The 19,643-nt window shown below is 44.3% G+C and overlaps 1 protein-coding gene across 1 annotated transcript in view; it reads right to left on the reverse strand.

The window, feature by feature from the left end:
* Window positions 1-19,643, reverse strand: part of PITPNM3 (PITPNM family member 3) — a 724,998-nt gene that overhangs the window by 15,867 nt on the left and 689,488 nt on the right. The window contains exons 16-17 of the mRNA XM_030185997.1: window positions 12,650-12,799; window positions 2,084-2,267 (exon numbers count right to left, since the gene is read on the reverse strand). Of these exons, the coding sequence (XP_030041857.1) occupies window positions 2,084-2,267; window positions 12,650-12,799 (334 nt within the window). The remainder of the gene's footprint in view (window positions 1-2,083; window positions 2,268-12,649; window positions 12,800-19,643) is intronic.

Genomic DNA, 19,643 nt, shown 5'->3' on the forward strand with positions numbered 1-19,643 from the left:
CTACCATTTTTGGGTAGGGTGGAAGTGCCTGTTTATAATATGTTAACTGCATTGATTGTAAACGCAGAAAGGCAGTATATCAAATCTCTTCCCCTTTCCCTATAAAATTGTGCAACTATTTTGCCATCTTTTCATGCTAGAAAAATTAATGCAAAAAAAAACAGCCAAATTCACCTGTTCTGCTCCATTTGGAATTAACCTTTATTGGGTTTATTTTGTTTGTTTGGTTTCTGGTTTTTTTTTTTTTGCTTAAATTGATTCAATGCCATGGAGTGGGTGAATTTTGCTCTTTTTTCATTATTTGATGGAGACTAAAATTCAAAATGGCTAATAAATACTTTGGTAGAATCTGCTGCATACATAGGTGTTATATATCTATATCCATCTATATATATCTCAAATCCCATCCCCCCCTACATACAAATACATGGGGAGAGTATTTTCAAAAGTTATTCATGCAGGTAAATTACCTGCCTCTAGGTAGTTAAAAGTACGTATGACCTTTTACAAGCTACATATATTTAGCCATATTAAAAGGTGGTGTTCCGCTAGTGAAACCAATGCCTGCAAGTTTGAAGGGTTTTTTGCTTGCAGATATTGCAAGTAGATTGTACCTTGTAGGCAGTTTTTAAGGAAAACTGTCTGCACAATTTCCCTTTTGAAAATTAGCTACAGTGATGTACTCATCTATGTTGGAACTATATAGGCTGTTGAAAGTTACAGGGGGGGGGGGGGCAAAGAATTTAGGGGCCTTTTACTAAGCTGTGGCAATAGCAGGCCTTTAGCGGGTTTTTCCCACAGCTGTAAACTGACCAATTTTCCATTTTTTACATTAATGGCCCAGCATGAAACCATTATAATTTATAATCTATTAAAACTTTCTATACTGCTTTTCTGACTCACAGGACAAAGCAGTGCAAGGGCTAAATTAAGAGCTTGAATAGAACACCATTTATAAGATAGGAAAGAAACTCAAGCAAATTCGGCACTTACTGCTACCTAAGCAGTGAGAGCTCACGTAATCCTGCGCAAACCAGTTAAGCATGCGGTCATGTTGCTGCACTAATAGGTTAGCGCAAGAACATCCCCCTGACAAGCCCCCCCTCCCAAAAAAAATAGAAAACATTTTTAGCACGTGGATTAGCGTGCAATAAATGGCATTTTGGAGGATGCCTGAACGCGTCCTTCAGTACACCATTTTATGCTGTGCCACTGCCTAAAGCAGTTTAGTAAAAAAAAAAAAAAAAAAAAGGGGGGGGGCCTCTTAGAAACTTATGTTTCTAATGGTTAAAAAAATTGTGTCATAGTAACACAGTAGATGACGGCAGAAAAAGACCTGCGCGGTCCATCCAGTCTGCCCAACAAGATAACTCATATGTGCTACTTTTTGTGTATACCCTACTTTGATTTGTACCTGTGCTCTTCAGGGCACAGACCGTATAAGTCTGCCCAGCACTATCCCCGCCTCCCAACCACTGGCTCTGGCACAGGCCGTATAAGTCTTCCCAGCACTATCCCCGCCTCCCTACCACCAGCCCCGCCTCCCGATCTTGACTAAGCTCCTGAGGATCCATTCCTTCGGCACAGGATTCCTTTATGCCTATCCCACGCATGTTTGAATTCCGTTACCGTTTTCATTCCCACCACCTCCCGCGGGAGGGCATTCCAAGCATCCACCACTCTCTCCGTGAAAAAATACTTCCTGACATTTTTCTTGAGTCTGCCCCCCTTCAATCTCATTTCATGTCCTCTCGTTCTACCACCTTCCCATCTCCGGAAAAGGTTCGTTTGCGGATTAATACCTTTCAAATATTTGAACGTCTGTATCGTATCACCCCTGTTTCTCCTTTCCTCCAGAGTATACATGTTTAGTTCAGCAAGTCTCTCCTCATACATCTTGTAACGCAAATCCCATACCATTTTCGTAGCTTTTCTTTGCACCGCTTCAATTCTTTTTACATCCTTAACAAGATACGGCCTCCAAAACTGAACACAATACTCCAGGTGGGGCCTCACCAACGACTTATACAGGGGCATCAACACCCCCTTTCTTCTGCTGGTCACATTGTGTGTCTTTTCCTACCTCCTGCATGAGATTCCGGAGGAAAATTGTTTTCTGGCGAAGGGGGTCATGAACAAGCCCATCTGAGAAAAATATCATTCCCTGGGGGAAGTTGTGCTGAGACAGCCAGGAAACAACTCGTTGCTTCTGCATGTCAGGGCGTCCTGTGATGTAGATTATCAGATATCCCAGGTCTTGCCAGTGTCTGAAGAAACAAAGTGCACGCATTATCCACAGTAAGAATAATGAAAGACATTGCAACAGCTAAATCTATTATCCTTTTTATAATTATTGCAACATGACTTAAAGATCATCTATTTGTTTTGCATTTTTTATGTCACCTTGCCATGAGTGTATTGGAATGAAACCGTTAAGCAATAGAGTTAAATAAAGAAAAGCAGAATGGAAATAGCACAATATCAAGGGCATTAAGCAAGTTTGAAGAGCTGACATTTTAGTCTTTACTAGAAGTCGTCCAAGGGCTCGGCTTCTTAGATATCAGAAAGCAGATAATTCCAAACAGATGCTAGAAAGGAGAGGACACAGAGCTTGCAGGTGGCTTGCCTAGTATGAAGGAGGTGTGTGGATGACTGGCATCAAAGAAAGTGAAGAACAGAGTACTATTGAATGAGGGCAAATAAAGAAGAAGTGATATCAAGAATATATCCTATATAATAATACTCACCTCCAACGTTCTGAGCCTGGCTGCCTGTGTCCGTAGCTTTGGGCTCCGAAGCCCTAGCTGACGTCACTGGACGCATTACGCAGAAAACTCAGGGGACGTGATCAAGTTGGAATCTGTTTGTGTGCATGCGTCAGACGCATGAGCACAAACTGATTCAAACTTGATCACATCATTCTTCCACGCCGTGTGGCCGAGAAGAGGAGACTTTGGCTGGCGGGGGGGGGGTTGGGGTCCCTCGCCAGCACAGGTACGCGACGGCGGAGGGGGAGGTTTGGAGGCGGGAAGGGGGGCTCGAGAGGGTCACGACAGGGGGGTCCAGGGGTCAGGAACTCCGAGGGGGGGGTCTGGAAATCAGAGGGAGGGGGGGTCTACAAATCGGAAGGCAGGGAGGTGGGCTCTGCAAATCAGAGGGAGGCAGGGAGGTGGGGTCTGGAACTCGGAGAGCGGGAGGGAGGAGGGTCTGGAACTGGGGCAAGGGGAGGAAAACCTTGCTAGCGCCCGTTTCATTTGTGCCTGAAACGGGCCTTTTCTACTAGTTTATTAATAAAAACTAAGGAGTCCTTTTACTAAGCTCTCATCATATGGCCAAGCAAGGAGAGTACTTGCTGCCACCCACTGAGGTGGCAGTAAGTTCTCTCGCGGTAACCGGATAGCACATGGCTCTGCCTGATTACCACCAGGTAACCATCACGCAAAACAATTGAACTCTGTTTCCCTCAGCAAGGGAAATGGTGCACGCTAGGGCTGGAACTACCCGCGTTGGGTTTACCGCTGCTTTGTAAAAGGGCCCCTAAATTTGGCAGGCAAAATATGTCCAGGAACCAGTAGAAGGAAACTATCTTATTTCTAACAATGCAGTTTGTGCTATTCTGATTTCTGATCTCATCAGATGATGTAATTTATAACTTTAAAGAAAATCAGATGGTAAATGCTGTGCATATGTTTTGTTCTGTTAACATTGCCATCACGTAATAATGTTAAGATCTGGAGAGGCAACTCTCTTGGCTCTAACAGAAGTAGCAGTTCTCTTTAAATTACCCAGATCCCCCTAACTCTATATCGTGCAGCACATGTCAGGTGCCAATTTGGTGTGTAACGTTTGGTGCTGAAATGGAAGTTAAGTGCCAAAACAGGAGTAAATGGCAGTTATGGGTGTAACTGTACTTAGGGGCTATTCTAAATGCTTTAGCACATAACTTCAAGGGGGGCATGCGGGGCGGGTACCACCAGGGGCGTAGCCAGTCTTCGGCGGGCGGGGGGTCCAGAGCCCGAGGTGAGAGGGCACATTTCAGCCCCCCCCCCAGTGCCGCGGCCCCCCACCGTCGCAACCACCACCACCAACTGTCAGACTCAGAAACAGAATGAAGCCTTGTGGCAGAAGAAGAGGACCTCGGCTGGCGGGGGTTGGGGTCCCCCGCCAGCAAAGGTAGGCGACGGCGACAGCAGGTTGGCGGCAGGAGGGGGGGTCGAGAGGGTCATCGGCAGGGGGGTCTAGGGCCAAATCTACGGGGGACCAGGCCCCCGTGGCCCCACGTAGCTACGCCGCTGGGTACCACACATGCAAAACTTTTACATGACATAGGTGATAGTGCCCAAATGCCAACTTATGTTCTGTTCTAGAATGGAATCTGGGCGCCCAGATGTCCTGTAACAACACTGTTTTAGCAGAGTTTTGGCACCTAACTTTTTTAGCACCTTTTATAGAATTGTCCCCATTATGTCCAAGCCAACCATGGATGTATGATATTTTTAAATCATCAGATTTAAGTAGCAAGAATCATTTAAAGGAGGGAGCTTATGATAATTCTGCAGTGCTATGTTCTTGGTACATTTAAAAACAGAAATAAGCTAAACAATACAGCATTTAAGTGGTTTTGAGGGGCCATTACTTAGTTCAGCACCCAGCACCAATCCTGTCCCCCAAATGGTCCAATATTTTCCTCTGCTCCCAATATGGTCTAGCAGCTCCACCTCTGTGCTCTCCCTGTCCAGTATCACTCCTTCTGTCTCTCTATTGCCTCAGCATCTCTCTTTTCTGTCCTGCCTTTCATCTGAAAACACAGAAGCACAGAGTACCTCTCTGTCTCCCTCCAGTTCCCCCCTCCACCAACACACACAAAAGGTGCAGAATCTCACCCTCTCCCCTCAAGAATCCCCCCCTTTCAAACCTTCCTCATGATGCTTAAAAGAGCCAATTCAGTCTCTCCATAAGGGACATTGGTCCCACCCGCACAATAGGAAGTATGCACCAAAGGGGGTGGGACCCAGTAATGTCTTGCAAGGTGCTTGAGTGAGAGGCTGACAGACACATGGCTTTGTTTTTTTGGGTATCACACAAGCAGCAAGTGGGGTTCTGCAGTGAGATGCTGTACTGTCTCTGTGTGTGTGTGTGGGGGGGGGGGGGGGGGCATGGAGGAAGACAGGGAGAAAGGGAAGCACTCTGTGTTGCAGTTTATTTTTCTTTTTACATAAACGTAGAGCGATCCGTAATTACCTAGATATAGACATTCTTTGTTCTATGCTTACATTAACTTGCACTATGATTACTGTAATATTGTAGATAATTTAAAACACAGACTCTTTAGAATACTGCAGCTAGGATCTTATGTAGAGCGAAGTGGCACAACCATGTCACACCCTTTTTGAAACAATTGCATTGGCTTCTGAGAGACTTTAAAATTCAAAATATTGACGCACAAAATATTCTATAATAATAAACCTGATTATCTATCGTCATTGGTCGTTCCTCCATGCCGTACTCTGTGCTCTCTGACAACAGATTTGTGCCGCCTCATCTCTCCAAAGCAAAATGGGTGTCAAAATGAAAGCAAGTGCTGTATATTTCTTGGCTTCTGCTCTGTGGAACTCTTTACCACAGTATCTCAGACAACTCTTATACCTCATTCCAGGCTGCACTGAAAGCATATCTATTTCAGATAATCGCTGATCCTGTACTCGAGATGTGGGTGACAATTTCGGTGTGACCAACAACTTCTGCGCGGATGATTTTGCTTATACCATATAAGTGTGTGTGTTTTATGTACTATCAAATTACAGCATTCTATTTCTGTACTATGTAATTTTATTCAATTTATTTTAAACACTTCTAACCCGCCTATAAACTAGGCGGTTTCCATAAAAACATACATACCAATGTAAAACAAAACATTATCAATTAACAGAAATATAACAAAATATTACTAACAATCCAAAACATAACTTCCAAAACTGCACGATATCACTAGTATGCTTGAACAAAAAGCTGTGTTTTTAATCATTTCTTAAATTGTAACTATGTGAACTGCTTCAACTCATGTATGAAAATCAATTAACAATAGACATGGTGCACATTTCATGTCCCTACCTCACTTTTGCTCTGTGCAGATGCACCAGCCACGCACACCTTGCTATGTTCCTGACTCACTGCTTATTGGGTGCTGGTGGTTTTGTTTTCAATATAGGGAAGGGGATGGGACTTGATATACTGCTTTCTGTGGTTACATATTATATACAGGTTCTTATTTTGTACCTGGGGCGATGGAGGGTCAAGTGCCTTGCCCAGTGTCACAAAGAGCTGCAGTGGGAACTGATCCCACTTCCCCAGGTTCTAAGGCTGCTGCACTAACCACTATTACTAGGAAACAAAGAGTAATAAATAAAATTCAAACAGTAAACAAATTTGTGGGAGTTTAAGAAAAGCAACACTACTTTTAACAAACAAAACTAAATTAATGTTTTTGGCAAATAATATGGTAATAAATAAGGTATCCCCCTTTTCAGAAAGTAAAACTATGCATTAGTGAACATAATTAAAAGCATAATGCTACCACATTTGCTTATTTCCGATCTGAGGAAGAAGGGCAACCTTCGAAAGCTAATCAAGAAATGTATTAAGTTATGTCCAATAAAAAAGGTATCATCTTATTTTCTTTTCCATGTTTTATTTTGTTTGATTTCTATAGATTCTACATGGAATGTTGCTATTCCACTAGCAACATTCCATGTAGAAGTCGGCCCTTGTAGATCACCAATGTGGCCGCGCAGGCTTCTGCTTCTGTGAGTCTGACGTCCTGCACGTATGTGCAGGACGTCAGACTCACAGAAACAGAAGCCTGCGCAGGAATGTTGCTAGTGGAATAGCAACATTCCATGTAGAATCTCCAATAGTAGCAACATTCCATGTAGAATTTCCAATGGTATCTATTTTACTGTCATAGTAATGCTTGAATGTTTTCACTTATATACACTGTCAGCTAGCACATTTGCTTAGTTCCGATCTGATGAAGGGCAACCTTCGAAAGCTAATCAAGAAATGTATTAAGTTATGTCCAATAAAAAAGGTATCATCTGATTTTCTTTTCCATGTTTTATTTTGTTTGATTTCTATAGATTCTACATGGAATGTTGCTATTCCACTAGCAACATTCCATGTAGAAGTCGGCCCTTGTAGATCACCAATGTGGCCGCGCAGGCTTCTGCTTCTGTGAGTCTGACGTCCTGCACGTACGTGCAGGACGTCAGACTCACAGAAACAGAAGCCTGCGCAGCCTTCTACATGGAATGTTGCTAGTGGAATAGCAACATTCCATGTAGAATCTCCAACAGTAGCAACATTCCATGTAGAATCTCCAATGGTATCTATTTTACTGTCATAGTAATGCTTGAATGTTTTCACTTATATACACTGTCAGCTAGCACATTTGCTTATTTCCGATCTGAGGAAGAAGGGCAACCTTCGAAAGCTAATCAAGAAATGTATTAAGTTATGTCCAATAAAAAAGGTATCATCTTATTTTCTTTTCCATGTTTTATTTTGTTTGATTTCTTTTGATAACCTTTAAGAGTGGACTAACACGGCTACCACACCTCTCTACTTAAGCGTAATGCAGAAAGACTGTTCCAATAACTGATCAACATTTCTTGAATTTTAACATTATAGAACCTGGTAAACCACACATCTACTGTGTATTAATCAAGATATAGATTAGTAAATAGTCTAGGTGGTTCAATATATCACGTTGGGATGTATTTACTAAGCTTTGTTAGTTAACATGCATTAATAGCATACAGGTCTTTATCTGCCCTCATTTACTATGTTGATAGCTAATAGTTAAGACAGGCTAAGCTCTGAATTAACAGCTAACATGGAAAGAGTGAGAGAATGTGAGGGGACTGCATCCTGCAGTTATGGAGATGGTCACCACATTGTGTTAATGTAGCACCATTCCCATCGCCAATAGGTGCAGTTAAACAGTGGCGTACCAAGGGGGGGGCGGTGGGGGCGGTCCGCCCCGGGTGCCAGTGGGTGGGGGGTGCTCCGCTCCCGCAGCGCCGCACATTAAAAAAAACGGCGAAGCAGCGTCGCAGGCAGCGCCTCGTGCCCTGCTTGTAAAAAAAAAAATATCAAATCTCCTTCCTCCTTCTCCTCCTCGTCTTGACGTCGACTCGGGCCTTCCAATCAATTTGGAAGGCCCGAGTCGACGTCAAGACGAGGAGAAGGAAGAAGATTTGATTTTTTTTACAAGCAGGGCACGAGGCGCTGCCTGCGACGCTGCTTCGCCGGTTTTAACGGGACTGATGTGGGGAAGGAGAGGGGCGAAAGGGACTCGGGTGGGGGTGTTCAGAGGGGAGAAGGGGACTGGGGTGGGGATCTCAGAGGGGAGAAGGGGACTGGGGTGGGGGGGTGGGGGTGTTCAGAGGGGAGAAGGGGACTGGGGTGGGGGTCTCAGAGGGGAAAAGGGGAGGGGAGAAGGGGACTGGGGTGGGGATCTCAGACAGGGGAGGGGAGAAGGGGACTGGGGTGGGGATCTCAGAGGGGAGAAGGGGAGGGGAGAAGGGGACTGGGATGGGGGTGTTCAGAGGAGAGAAGGGGACTGGGGTGGGGGGTCTCAGACAGGGGAGGGGAGAAGGGGACTGTGGTGGGGGTCTCAGACAGGAGAAGGGGAGGGGAGAAGGGGACTGGGGTGGGGGTGTTCAGAGGGGAGAGGGGGGCTGGAACTGGGGGCTGAAAAAAGGGGCAGAGAGAGAGAAAGGGGACAGATCCTAGATGGAAGGGGGAACGAGAGGGAGGGCAGACCCTGGATGGATGGGAGACGGAGGGCAAATGGTGGGTTGAAGGGGCAGAGAGAAAGGGCAGGCAGTGGATGGAAGGGACGGCAGAGAGGGCAGACACTGAATGGCAGAGAGAGAGAGAGAGTGAAGACAGATGCTGGATGGAAGGAAGACGGTGAAAAGAAGATGAGGAAAGCAGAAACCAGAGACAACAAACTGTAAATAAATATATTTTTTTATTTTTTTTGCTTTAGGATAAAGTATTGTAGATGTGTTAAATGTTTATAATAGAACATGTAAATAAGGTAATCTTTTTATTGGACTAATTTTAATACATTTTGACTAACGTTTGGAGAACAAAACCCCCTTCCTCAGGTCAGGATAGGATACTGTAACAGCACTATACTGTACTGACCTGAGGACGGAGGTTTTGGCCTCTGAAAGCTAAATGTATTAGTCCAATAAAATGGTACTATTTTACTTTCTATATTTGTTTTATTTCTATTTGTTAATTTGTAAAGTGGTTATTGGTACTTGTTAGTTTTTTTCACATTTACATCTGCTGTCTTTATATTTTGTACAGTACTAGGGGACAGTTTCTGTTTCTGTGGTGTTGCATTGTATGCAGAGTCTGGCATTGGGGGTTCAGTTTAATTTTTGTCTAAATAGAAAGTTTATGATTACTTATTCTATAGTGGATTAGGGTGTATCTGTGTTTGTGAAAAAGACATGGCTTTCAGTTGGCATTGACTGTGCAGGATCTACGATCTGTACTATTCTGTCTGGTTTCGTTTTACAATAGGTGAATTGATGTTCTAGTGCTCACTGTAGTGTTTAAGATGCTTTCCTTTTCCTTGTGTGACTCGTAGAAATGACTGCTTATGGTATGGTAGAATTGCTCTATAGGTCCTGAGTGTTTTGTATTCTCGGCATGCCTAGTACTGGATTTGGGGGGGGGGGGGGGGGGGGTTCAAAAATGACCGGCCCCGGGTATCAACTACCCTAGGTACGCCACTGCAGTTAAGTACCCAAGCTGTTTGCAGTGCAGCTAATACATGGTAAGAAAATTGCTTCCATGGAAAGCCCTCAAAAGTTACTGTACAGTATGGATACACTTGCTGCGGTATCTGCATGTTGCCATGACAGATTCAGAAGATTATTAAGGACTTTTTTTCAAGTTACATTTATTAAGAAGGTTAAAAGATCTGTTAAAATGTGGTTACCTTAGAAAGGTTATTCAAAGCATTATTATACTTTGCATTGATTATTGCAATGGCTTAATAGTTGGGATAAGGAAGAACCAGCTTAGGGCTGGTGGCATGGAATGCTGTTGCTAGAATTTTAATGGGTAGGAACTGCTATGATCATATTTCTCCAGTTTTAAAGAAACTTCATTGGCTTCCAAATGATTATAGAGTAAAATGTAAAATTCCTTGTATAATTTTTAAGGTACTGACAGGTCAGGCATCAATCCTATTGGCAACTAATCTTCTCATTTATCAATCTAGACGTTTCCTGAGGTCTGTAAGTAAATTTTTATTAGATGTGCCTGCTTATCAAATGATATGGTTGGAGGAAAAGAACATGATTTTTCATATAGCTGGTCCTGTGCTCTGGAATGCACTTCCTCTGAAATTGAGAGAAATTCAAAGTTTAAACGAATTTAAGAAAGAACTCAAAACATTTCTGTTTGTGCAAGCTTACGAAGGAGTATGAAATTGAAACTGGCAATTAAAGCTGTTTATAATCTGATGTAATGGATGTGAAGAGAATTTGCAAAGATTCTGGAGATTAGTATAATGATGTCTGTTTGTTGTGATTGGTATGGTTGATTTTATGTCTTTATGTGTTGTTAACTGCAAATCCTCACTGCGTTTTACTAAATAGGCCCTTTTATTCTTAAGTCAGTTACTGTGTAAGGGGGCAGTTCTATAACTGGGTACCACATGTTAAGCACCCTGATACAGTGTGCTGATCGCCAATTCTATAATGGCAGCTGTGCGCATAGATGTGGAGTGCCATAAACCCGCATTTGTGTGCATAGAGTTTGGAGCACTCATGCCAAGTCAACGGTAGATGTAACTGGGTGTACCTATGTGATACATGACACATGCAATGTGTGCATAAATGGGAGACATGCCCATGTCCTGCTCATGTGTATGCCTCCTTATATGGGTACATGCTAATCAGTGACGATCCTAGGTCGACTGCCACCCGGGGCAGATCGCCAATGCTCACCCCCCCCCGGGTGCAGCACGACACCCCTCCCCAGCGCAATGACCCCCCCTGGGTGCAGCTCACCCCCCCGGCGCAATGACCCCCCCCCCCACAGGTGCATACTTAGCTGCTAGGAGCAGCCACACGGTTCTCGGCTCTGCTGGCTCCCTGCTCCCTCTGCCCCGGAACAGGAAGTAACCTGTTCCGGGGCAGAGGGAGCAGGGAACCAGCGGAGCAGACAGGCGCGCGGCTGCTCTCTGCACCCCTCCAGCGGCGTGCACCCAGGGCGGACCGCCCCGCCCTTGGTAACGCCGCTGATGCTAATACACTTGTGCAGGGCTGGCCCCTCCCCAACTCTCCCGCTCCCGTGTGCTGGGACCCAGGTTATTGTATTAATGCAGATCTGCCACCATAGGTCCTTCTTCCTGCCCCTTACCTTCCCACCTATGTTGAAACAGGAAGTACTCCACACAGGAGGCAGCAAGGACCTGTGGTGGCAAAGCATAGTTAGAGCATTAACACTATAACCCAGGTCCCGGAACGCAGGAGAGTGACAGACCGAGGGGACAGAATCCTCTGCCTGTGTGCTTGCCTGACTGCCACCGAAAGCCTTGCCAGCGCTGGGCCCCCCTTAGAGGCCAGGTCTGGGGGAATCTTGGGAGACCCTGATGCAGACTCCTTCCATTACTGGTTGTAACTTAAGAGGTTTTTTGAGTGGAGGAGTAGACTAGTGGTTAGGATGGTGGATTAAGACCCAAGGAAGCCTGGGTTCAAATCCCACTGACACTTTCTGTGACCTTGAATAAGTCATTTAACCCTCCATTGCCTAATGTACCAATTTAGACTAAGCCTTCAGGGAACATAACAAAAGCACCGCCATACTGGGAAAAGACCAAGGGTCCATCAAGCCCAGCATCCTGTCTCCAACAGTGGCCAATCCAGGCCTCAAGAACCTGGCAAAAACCCAAAAAGAGAACAAAAATTTACATTAATAATGTTCAATGGACTTTTCCTTCAGGAATCTGTCCAAACCCCTTTTAAACTCAGCAAGGCCAGCTGCTGTCACTACATTCTCCGGTAATGAGTTCCAGAGTCTAACTATGCACTGAGTAAAGAAAAACTTTCTCCTATTTGATTTAAATCTACCGTATTCTAGCTTCATCTTGAGTCCCCTGGTTCTATTATTGTTAGAAGTGTAAACAAACGCTTCACATCTGTCTGCTCCATTCCACTCATTATCTTGTAGACCTCTATCATATCACCCCTCAGCTGCCTCTTATCCAAGCTGAAGAGCCCTAACAGTCTTAGCCTTTCCTCATAGGGAAGTCCTCCCACCCCTTTACCATTTTCGTCACCCTTCTCTGCACCTTCTCCAATTCCTTCATATCTTTTTTGAGGTGCGTGGGTACATGCTAAACAGAAAGTACCCTTTTGTACCTGAATGTTAATGTACCTTGAAATACTGAAAAGGTGTGAGCTAAACCCAGTAAAAACACTCAAAAATTGTGAAGAGGGGGGGAAATCCCTACTAAACAGTAAGTCATCTTAAAGTGCACTGTATAATTCATCACCGCCCTACTGTAAAAGGGGCAACAAATAGTAGCAAAACATATATATTACATGCCCTTTCTTACCTGACCACATCAACTGCTCCAGCCCGCACTTTAGGATCACTACCCATTATGGATACGCTCGCTGCAAACGACCCATCAATACTGAAGACCACACACTCCATCCCACGAGGAAGCACAGTGAGATAACTCATCGCATAGCTCTGGTCTCCTCTGAGGAAGAAAAACAGAATTGTTAAAACCCAGGCTTTACAACTGGGGGAAAATATCCTCACTAGTTCTAATCAACACTTCAATTTGAGCAAAATATTCTCTGCTTTCTAATGCAATTGATCCTCCCAACAGAATAAGGGATTCAATATTTATCAGGTTGAAAACGGAGAAAAGTAATGAAGTCAGGAAACACTACAACTCATCCAAACTGCATGAAAAAGGTTCTTTTTTTATTTTTAAGTAACTGGTATAGCTATCTGAAAGGCATCAGCTAAAGCTGAAAATGTATTACTTCAAAATACGTGTTGTATGTCATCAAGTGTGAAGTATGTCTAAGAATGTGACAGATGTAGCTACACAAAACTAACTAGCTTTCCAGAGCTGTGCAGCTTCAAGGTAAATGCAAAATGAGCTATGGATTGTATTGCCAGAATCTACAAGGAAATTAGAGGCTGTACTCCAGTGGAGTTTGATATGTTTGCAGAAAGGCAAGAAAGCTGAGGGAGCAAACTTCACAATTACAATAGGATCATGTCTTGTAATGGGCGAGAAAACTAATGGCCCTATTAAATTTCCTTCAATTTATTTAAAAGCGCTTGATCATTTAAACTTTGACTGGTCAATATTCAACCTGCAAGAAATCGGAGGTTTGTTTGTTTTTTAAATACAGGCAGAATTATCCCTGGATATTCAATATCTGGCCACCGGCACTGAATATCCAAGGCTAATTCGGCATATGCTGGCTGTCAGAGCTGTCAGTGGAGGAGTGGCCTAGTGCTTAGAGCAGAGGCTGGTTAAAATCCCACTGCTGCTCCTTGTGACCTTGGGCAAGTCACTTAACCCTCCATTGCCTCAGGTACAAAGGTACAAAGTTAGATTGTGAGCCCCCCCACCCTGGACAGGGAACTACCTAGTGTACCTGAATAGAACTGGAGCTACTATTGAAAAAGGTGTGAGCAAAATCTAAATAAATAATGCGGGTCCCAACCAATGTCCACGCAGGACCTCCATAAGACACTTATATTTATGTTTTAAATATTTATAGCCCGCCTTTATTCAAGGTGGGTAACAAAGCTACATACACAATTTAAAATCAAATCAACACACATCCAATAAACAAATACAGTGGAACCATCAAGTCAATAAAAGAAAGGAAAATCATTGCAGGCCACAGGTTGAACCCAACAGATAACTCTTCTTAAACAATGTAACATTGTGCTGTGACTTCAGTGCTAAAGGCAGCTTATTCCACTCCAATGGACCAGCTACAGAAAAGGTACCAATTCTTGTCTTATGCAAACACAGGTGCTTAAGATTCGGTATAACAATCGCACAAGTGCTGGCTGACCTCAGCGCCCTTGATAGTATATATCATAGTAATACATTCCACAAATAAGAGGAATCGTGATACAATCCCAGATGAACTATAACAATAGTTTAAATTAATGATTCCCAAACCTGGTCCTGGAGGCACCCCAGCCAGTCAGATTTTCAGGATATCCACAATGAATATTCATGAGAGATTTGCATGCACTGTCTCTCTGGTATGCAAATCTCTCTCATTAATATTTATTGTGGATATCCTGAAAACCTGACTGGCTGGCTCCAGGACCAGGTTAGGGAACCATTGGTTTAAATTAATCCTTTGAGCAACTGGAAGCCAATGCAGATGCTCCAACAAAGGTGATGCATATTCAAATTTCGATAATCTGTACAACAAACAGGCAGCAGAGTTCTGCACTGTCTGTATACATAAAACTGGCAAGCCCAGATAGAAAATATTACAATAGTCCAAAGAAGCATAGCTTCTATCACCTTTTGAAAATTCTCCTTATTTAACACTAGTAAAAAAGCCCCGTTTCTGATGCAAATGAAACGGGGGCTAGCAATGTTTTCTTCTGTGTGCATGTGGGAGTGTGTGTGTCCCTGCCCTCTGGCCTCTCTCCCCTCCCCCCTCTGAGTCCTTCACTGTTACAGAGCCAGCGATTTCCTTCACTGACTGTGTTACAGAGAGGGCGGGGCAAACACTCATAGGGAAACCGGATATCTCGCCCCCTTCACACTTCCGGCTGGAGGCTTCATAGAACGTTGGTTTTGCCTTTTATATAGAGAGATAAGTTGCAATGTACTCAATAGACATATTTGAAATATGAATTTTTAATCACTGTTTGATATTCAGAACTTGGAAGTCTTATTGGATACAACATTGTCCTCTAAATTGCAGATTCAGAGACCAGAACAGAGGTCCTGACTAGAGAGATAGCTGAGGGGGGACTAGCTGAATATCTGCTGGGACCTGCATATATATAGCCTTTCCAGTTCTCCACCCCTGAAGATGAGTGCCCCGGTCCTGAACCCCAACCTCCACAGGCCTTCCCTCCCAGTCCTACCTTGATCATCCCTGATGATTTGGGGGGTCCTAACAGGCAAGAGTGATGTCCACTTGCTGCTACCTGTTGTGGCTTCTTTCTCAAAATGGCCACTACAACCTGTAGAGACAGTCTCACAGAATGTGAAGTACTTCCAGGCTGCCTCTAGAGGCTGTGATGGCCATTTGGAGAAAGGAGCCACAAAAGGCAGGAGAGACTGTGCATCACTCCTGCCCTTAGGATCCTCTAGACCACCAAGGATGACAGATAAGCCCGATTGGGGCTCTCATTGTTGTGGAGGGGAAGGGGGATGGGGCCTGGAGGAGGGAGGTCAGGGACTGGGCACTTATTAATATTCAGACTTTTGCCCAGTTAGCTTGGCAAGTAGGCTGTCCTAACTTTTGCCACCGATCTAATTGAGTACCAGTCTGAATATTGACAAGTGCCTGGTCCCTGACCCCCCAGCCTCCCGAAGACAGAGAGCCGCAGTCCCAATCCCACTCCCCAACAATGAGAACCCTGGCCCAACCTCCTTGGTTCCCACTGGGCCTAATTTTAACCACTTAACTAGTTATTGGTCTGAATATTGCCGCTAACTGATTAAATACTGGCTCTGCCCAAGCACTGCCCTCAGACCACCCCCATCACTAACTGGACAGTTTAGGGGCAGTTAGTGCCAATGTTCCCTCTACGGACTGAGTTGACGTGAGCAAAATGTTTCCATTACCTTGCCTTGTGAGCACCGCCTACCAAATTCACACACAGAAATGCACACACACACATATATATGCAAACATACACTTTATGACGAAGACTACTTACCATTTTAATAGCTAACTTCTGGACTGACTCCATCCTGTTTACATCCTTTTGAAGGTGCAATCTCCAGAAATTTATATAATATTCTAAATGAGATCTCACCAGAGTCTTATACAGGGGCATCTTCATCTCCCTGTGCACCCAAACATCCTTCTAGCTTTCGCTGTCACCTTTTCTACCTGTTTAGCCACCTTAACATCACCACATATGATCACACTCAAGTCCCGCTCCTCTTTCGTACATAAAAGTTCTTCACTCCTTAAACTGTAGTGTTTGCTCGGGTTTTTTGCAGCCTAAATGCATGACCCTGCATTTTTTAGCACTAGATCTTATGTTGCCAAATTCCAGACCATTCCTAAAGCAACACGTTATTCACACCATTAGGGATATGTACCAGTGGCGTAGCTACATGGGGCCGGGGGCCTGGGCCCCCGTAGATTTGACCCTGGACTCACTGCTGACACCCCTCTCGACCCCCCCTCCCCCCACCAACCCTCCCCCGCCTACCTTTGCTGGCAGGGGACCCCAAACCCCACCAGCCAAGGTCCTCTTCTTCCAGTGCAAGGTTTTTTTCTGTTTCTGTGAGTCTGACGTCCTGCACGTACAACTTGCAGAACGTCAGACACAGAAACAGAACGAAGGAAGAAGAGGACCTTGTCTGGCGGGGGTTGGGGTCCCCCGCCAACAAAAGTAGGCAACAGAGGCGGCAGTGGAAGGGGGGGGGGTCGAGAGGGTCGGGGGGGGGGCAAAGTTGTTGTTGTTGTTGGTGGTGGTGGCGGCGGCAATGGTGGGGGGGGGCTAAAATGTGCCCCCTCACCTAGGGCTCTGGACCCCCCTCCCGCTGAAGTCTGGCTACACTCCTGATATGTACTCTATTGCAGGTTTTGGTATCATCGGTAAAGAAGCAAACCTTACCAAACAACCTTCGAAAATATATAGCCGATAGTAAACTAGAGATTATTACTACTACTACTACTTATCATTTCTAAAGCGCTACTAGACGTATGCAGCGCTGTACATTTGAACATGAAGAAACAGTCCCTGCTCGACAGAGCTTACAATCTAAATTACACCAGTACCTCAAACATTACTATTCATTTGTTCCAACTTACAGAGTTTTGAATTCTGGGATTGCTATTACTGTTTCGGGACATGCATGGAATTGAAAACCCTATGATCTGTTCATCTGCTCTTAATGAATTTGGAGGCAGCTGGAGCACTTAAATGAGTAGTTTCAGCAACTTGCTTTAGAACAGAAAAGGTTTGTAGCAATTATGCAGCTGAATCTTTCAGACATCTGAGCTGCATAATTGCTACAAACTTTTATTCTAAAGCAAGTACCTGGAACTACTCATTTAAGTTCTCAGCTGCCTCCAACTTCACTGAGGTCTTGATGCTCTTTTATGTCTTTTAAGGACATGAAACAGAATTTGTTAAAATGTACGCTCTCTGGCTCTTTTGCTTATCATGCTCCCTGTTCAATTTGAAGTTATGGGTAGACTTCCGAGATATGCGCACAATGTAATTGGCTAACAAGTTGTTAATCATCAATAACTGGATGCTAACTACTAATTTTTGATGTTAATTAATACCAGTTAGGTTTTGTGTGCGCATCTGGAGGCGCACTATTCTGTAATGTAGTGCGTGCACAACCCAACAGGGGCTGTGGCCACGGGAGGGTCATGGACATTCCAAAATGTTGAGTGCAGTGTTAAAGAATATTGGGTTTCGGCAACCACCTTGGATGCAGAAACCGGCACCAAGCGCTATTCTATAAAGGCCTCACGCCCTTTATAGAATATCGCTTAGCGCTGATCTTTCCCGGGGCCTATTTTTGAGTATGATCTATGGAATTCCCCCTTTAAAACAAGAGAACAGTTTCTGGGTTTCCACAGGTAAACAGTGGTTTAAGTGTAGAAAAATTCCATCTGAAAATTTCTACAAATGGGAACGGAGACCCGTTTCAGTGGTCGGTGAAGCTTGACGTCCTGTACAAGGTTTAAAAATTGACCACTAACAGTTAATTCAGCCATCAAGAAATTATCACCTTTACTGCAAATTTTAAGGTACAACATTTGTATCTTGTGAAAAGGGAGATGTAAGAGTCCAGCCAATGAACGGTAAAATAACCATTAACTCCTCTGTTGCTGAATCTATCCATTTTGAGGTTCATTCGATGAAGTGGGTGCCAACATTTATGTGCCAAGTATGCACGTAAATGGCCAGAATACTCATGGGTATAGGGAGGAAGTAATTCTTTTGCATTACCCAACAGAGTTCTTCCTTCTGTGGCGCAGGTAGTAATAGGGAGGGTGACACCATCGACAACTGCCTTAGATAGGATAGAACAGTGGTTCCCAAACCTGGTCCTGGAGGCACCCCAGCCAATCAGGTTTTCAGGATATCCACAGTGAATATAGAGATCTGCATGCAAGATCTCTCATGAATATTCACTGTGTATATCCTGAAAACCTGAGTAGCTGGGGTGTCTCCAAGGCCAGGTTTGGAAACTGCTGGGATAGAATGTTTCAGAATGCTTGAGTAGATCTATGTGAGGAACCGTTAAAAGCATCAATAGGCTTTCAATTCCCCTTAAAACTCACCACACAAAATAATGTCCGATTCACCTCACTAATAGCAACATAAACCCTCTCTGATGTGTCCAGCCCCCTACATTAGAGGGAGCTGGATATGCCAGACTTCAACTGCTCTCAGGGCTGGAAGAGGTTCTGTAGTGGGTCATGCGGCATTCACATTCCTGTTTGTTGTAGACTGTATTGTTGTCTTCTCAGTCTGGTAAACAGGAGGAGCAGTGTCAGGGAAAGAGGTGCTAGATCTGGGGGTGGAGTGGAATCACAGCAGTAGCAGGCAGCAATAAGCAGTTATCAAATGTGTGTGTGTGGGGGAGGGAGAGACGAAAGAGACAAATGCTCCTTTTTGCCACCTTCCTCCCAACATCCATGAGAATACTGGGGTACACACACATATGTTTGCCCCCAAAAATTCCAGCTATGCACTATTCTATAAAAAGGTGCTTAAATGCAATGGTATGTGGCTTGAAGGTGGGTGTACACATAAGCAGGGTGCACAGTTATGCATGTAAATTATGGAATACTATAACCTGTGTGTGTTGGCAATTTATACCAGCTGTACAATTATGTGTTCACACCTAATTTATAGGCATATGTTACCTGTTATGCTAGTATCTATAAAAGGAAAGTAGGCACCTACTTTTTTTTCTAGAATAGGTGTCCTGTTATAGAATTGCCCTCTTTATGCCCAGCAGGGGCTGCTCTCCTTAACATTAGCTAGTCTCCTCCACCATTTTATGGGTGACTGGCCATACATTAGCATTCCTGCTGCTGGACAAAAGTGGATCTGCGCTAGCTTAAGATATTTCTCCTAAGGTGCCAATCTATTTTTAAAATTTTTGTTTTCAAATCCTCATCTAAACTGATAAGAACTCAGACCTGACTGGACATAATGTTCCCTTCAAAGTAGACCTCAGGATTTATTATGTTGCCAGGCTTGGCACCCAACCGGGGGGAGGGGGTGGTGGTGGAAGGGTCTAAGCTGCTGGCAGTTATCCCCTTTAAAAACTTTTTGCAGTACCAGCAGCAATACAGTGGGATTGGAAAGAAGATCCAGAAAAAGCA

This window comes from Microcaecilia unicolor, chromosome 13 (assembly GCF_901765095.1).
Source record: "Microcaecilia unicolor chromosome 13, aMicUni1.1, whole genome shotgun sequence".
Taxonomy (NCBI): domain Eukaryota; kingdom Metazoa; phylum Chordata; class Amphibia; order Gymnophiona; family Siphonopidae; genus Microcaecilia; species Microcaecilia unicolor.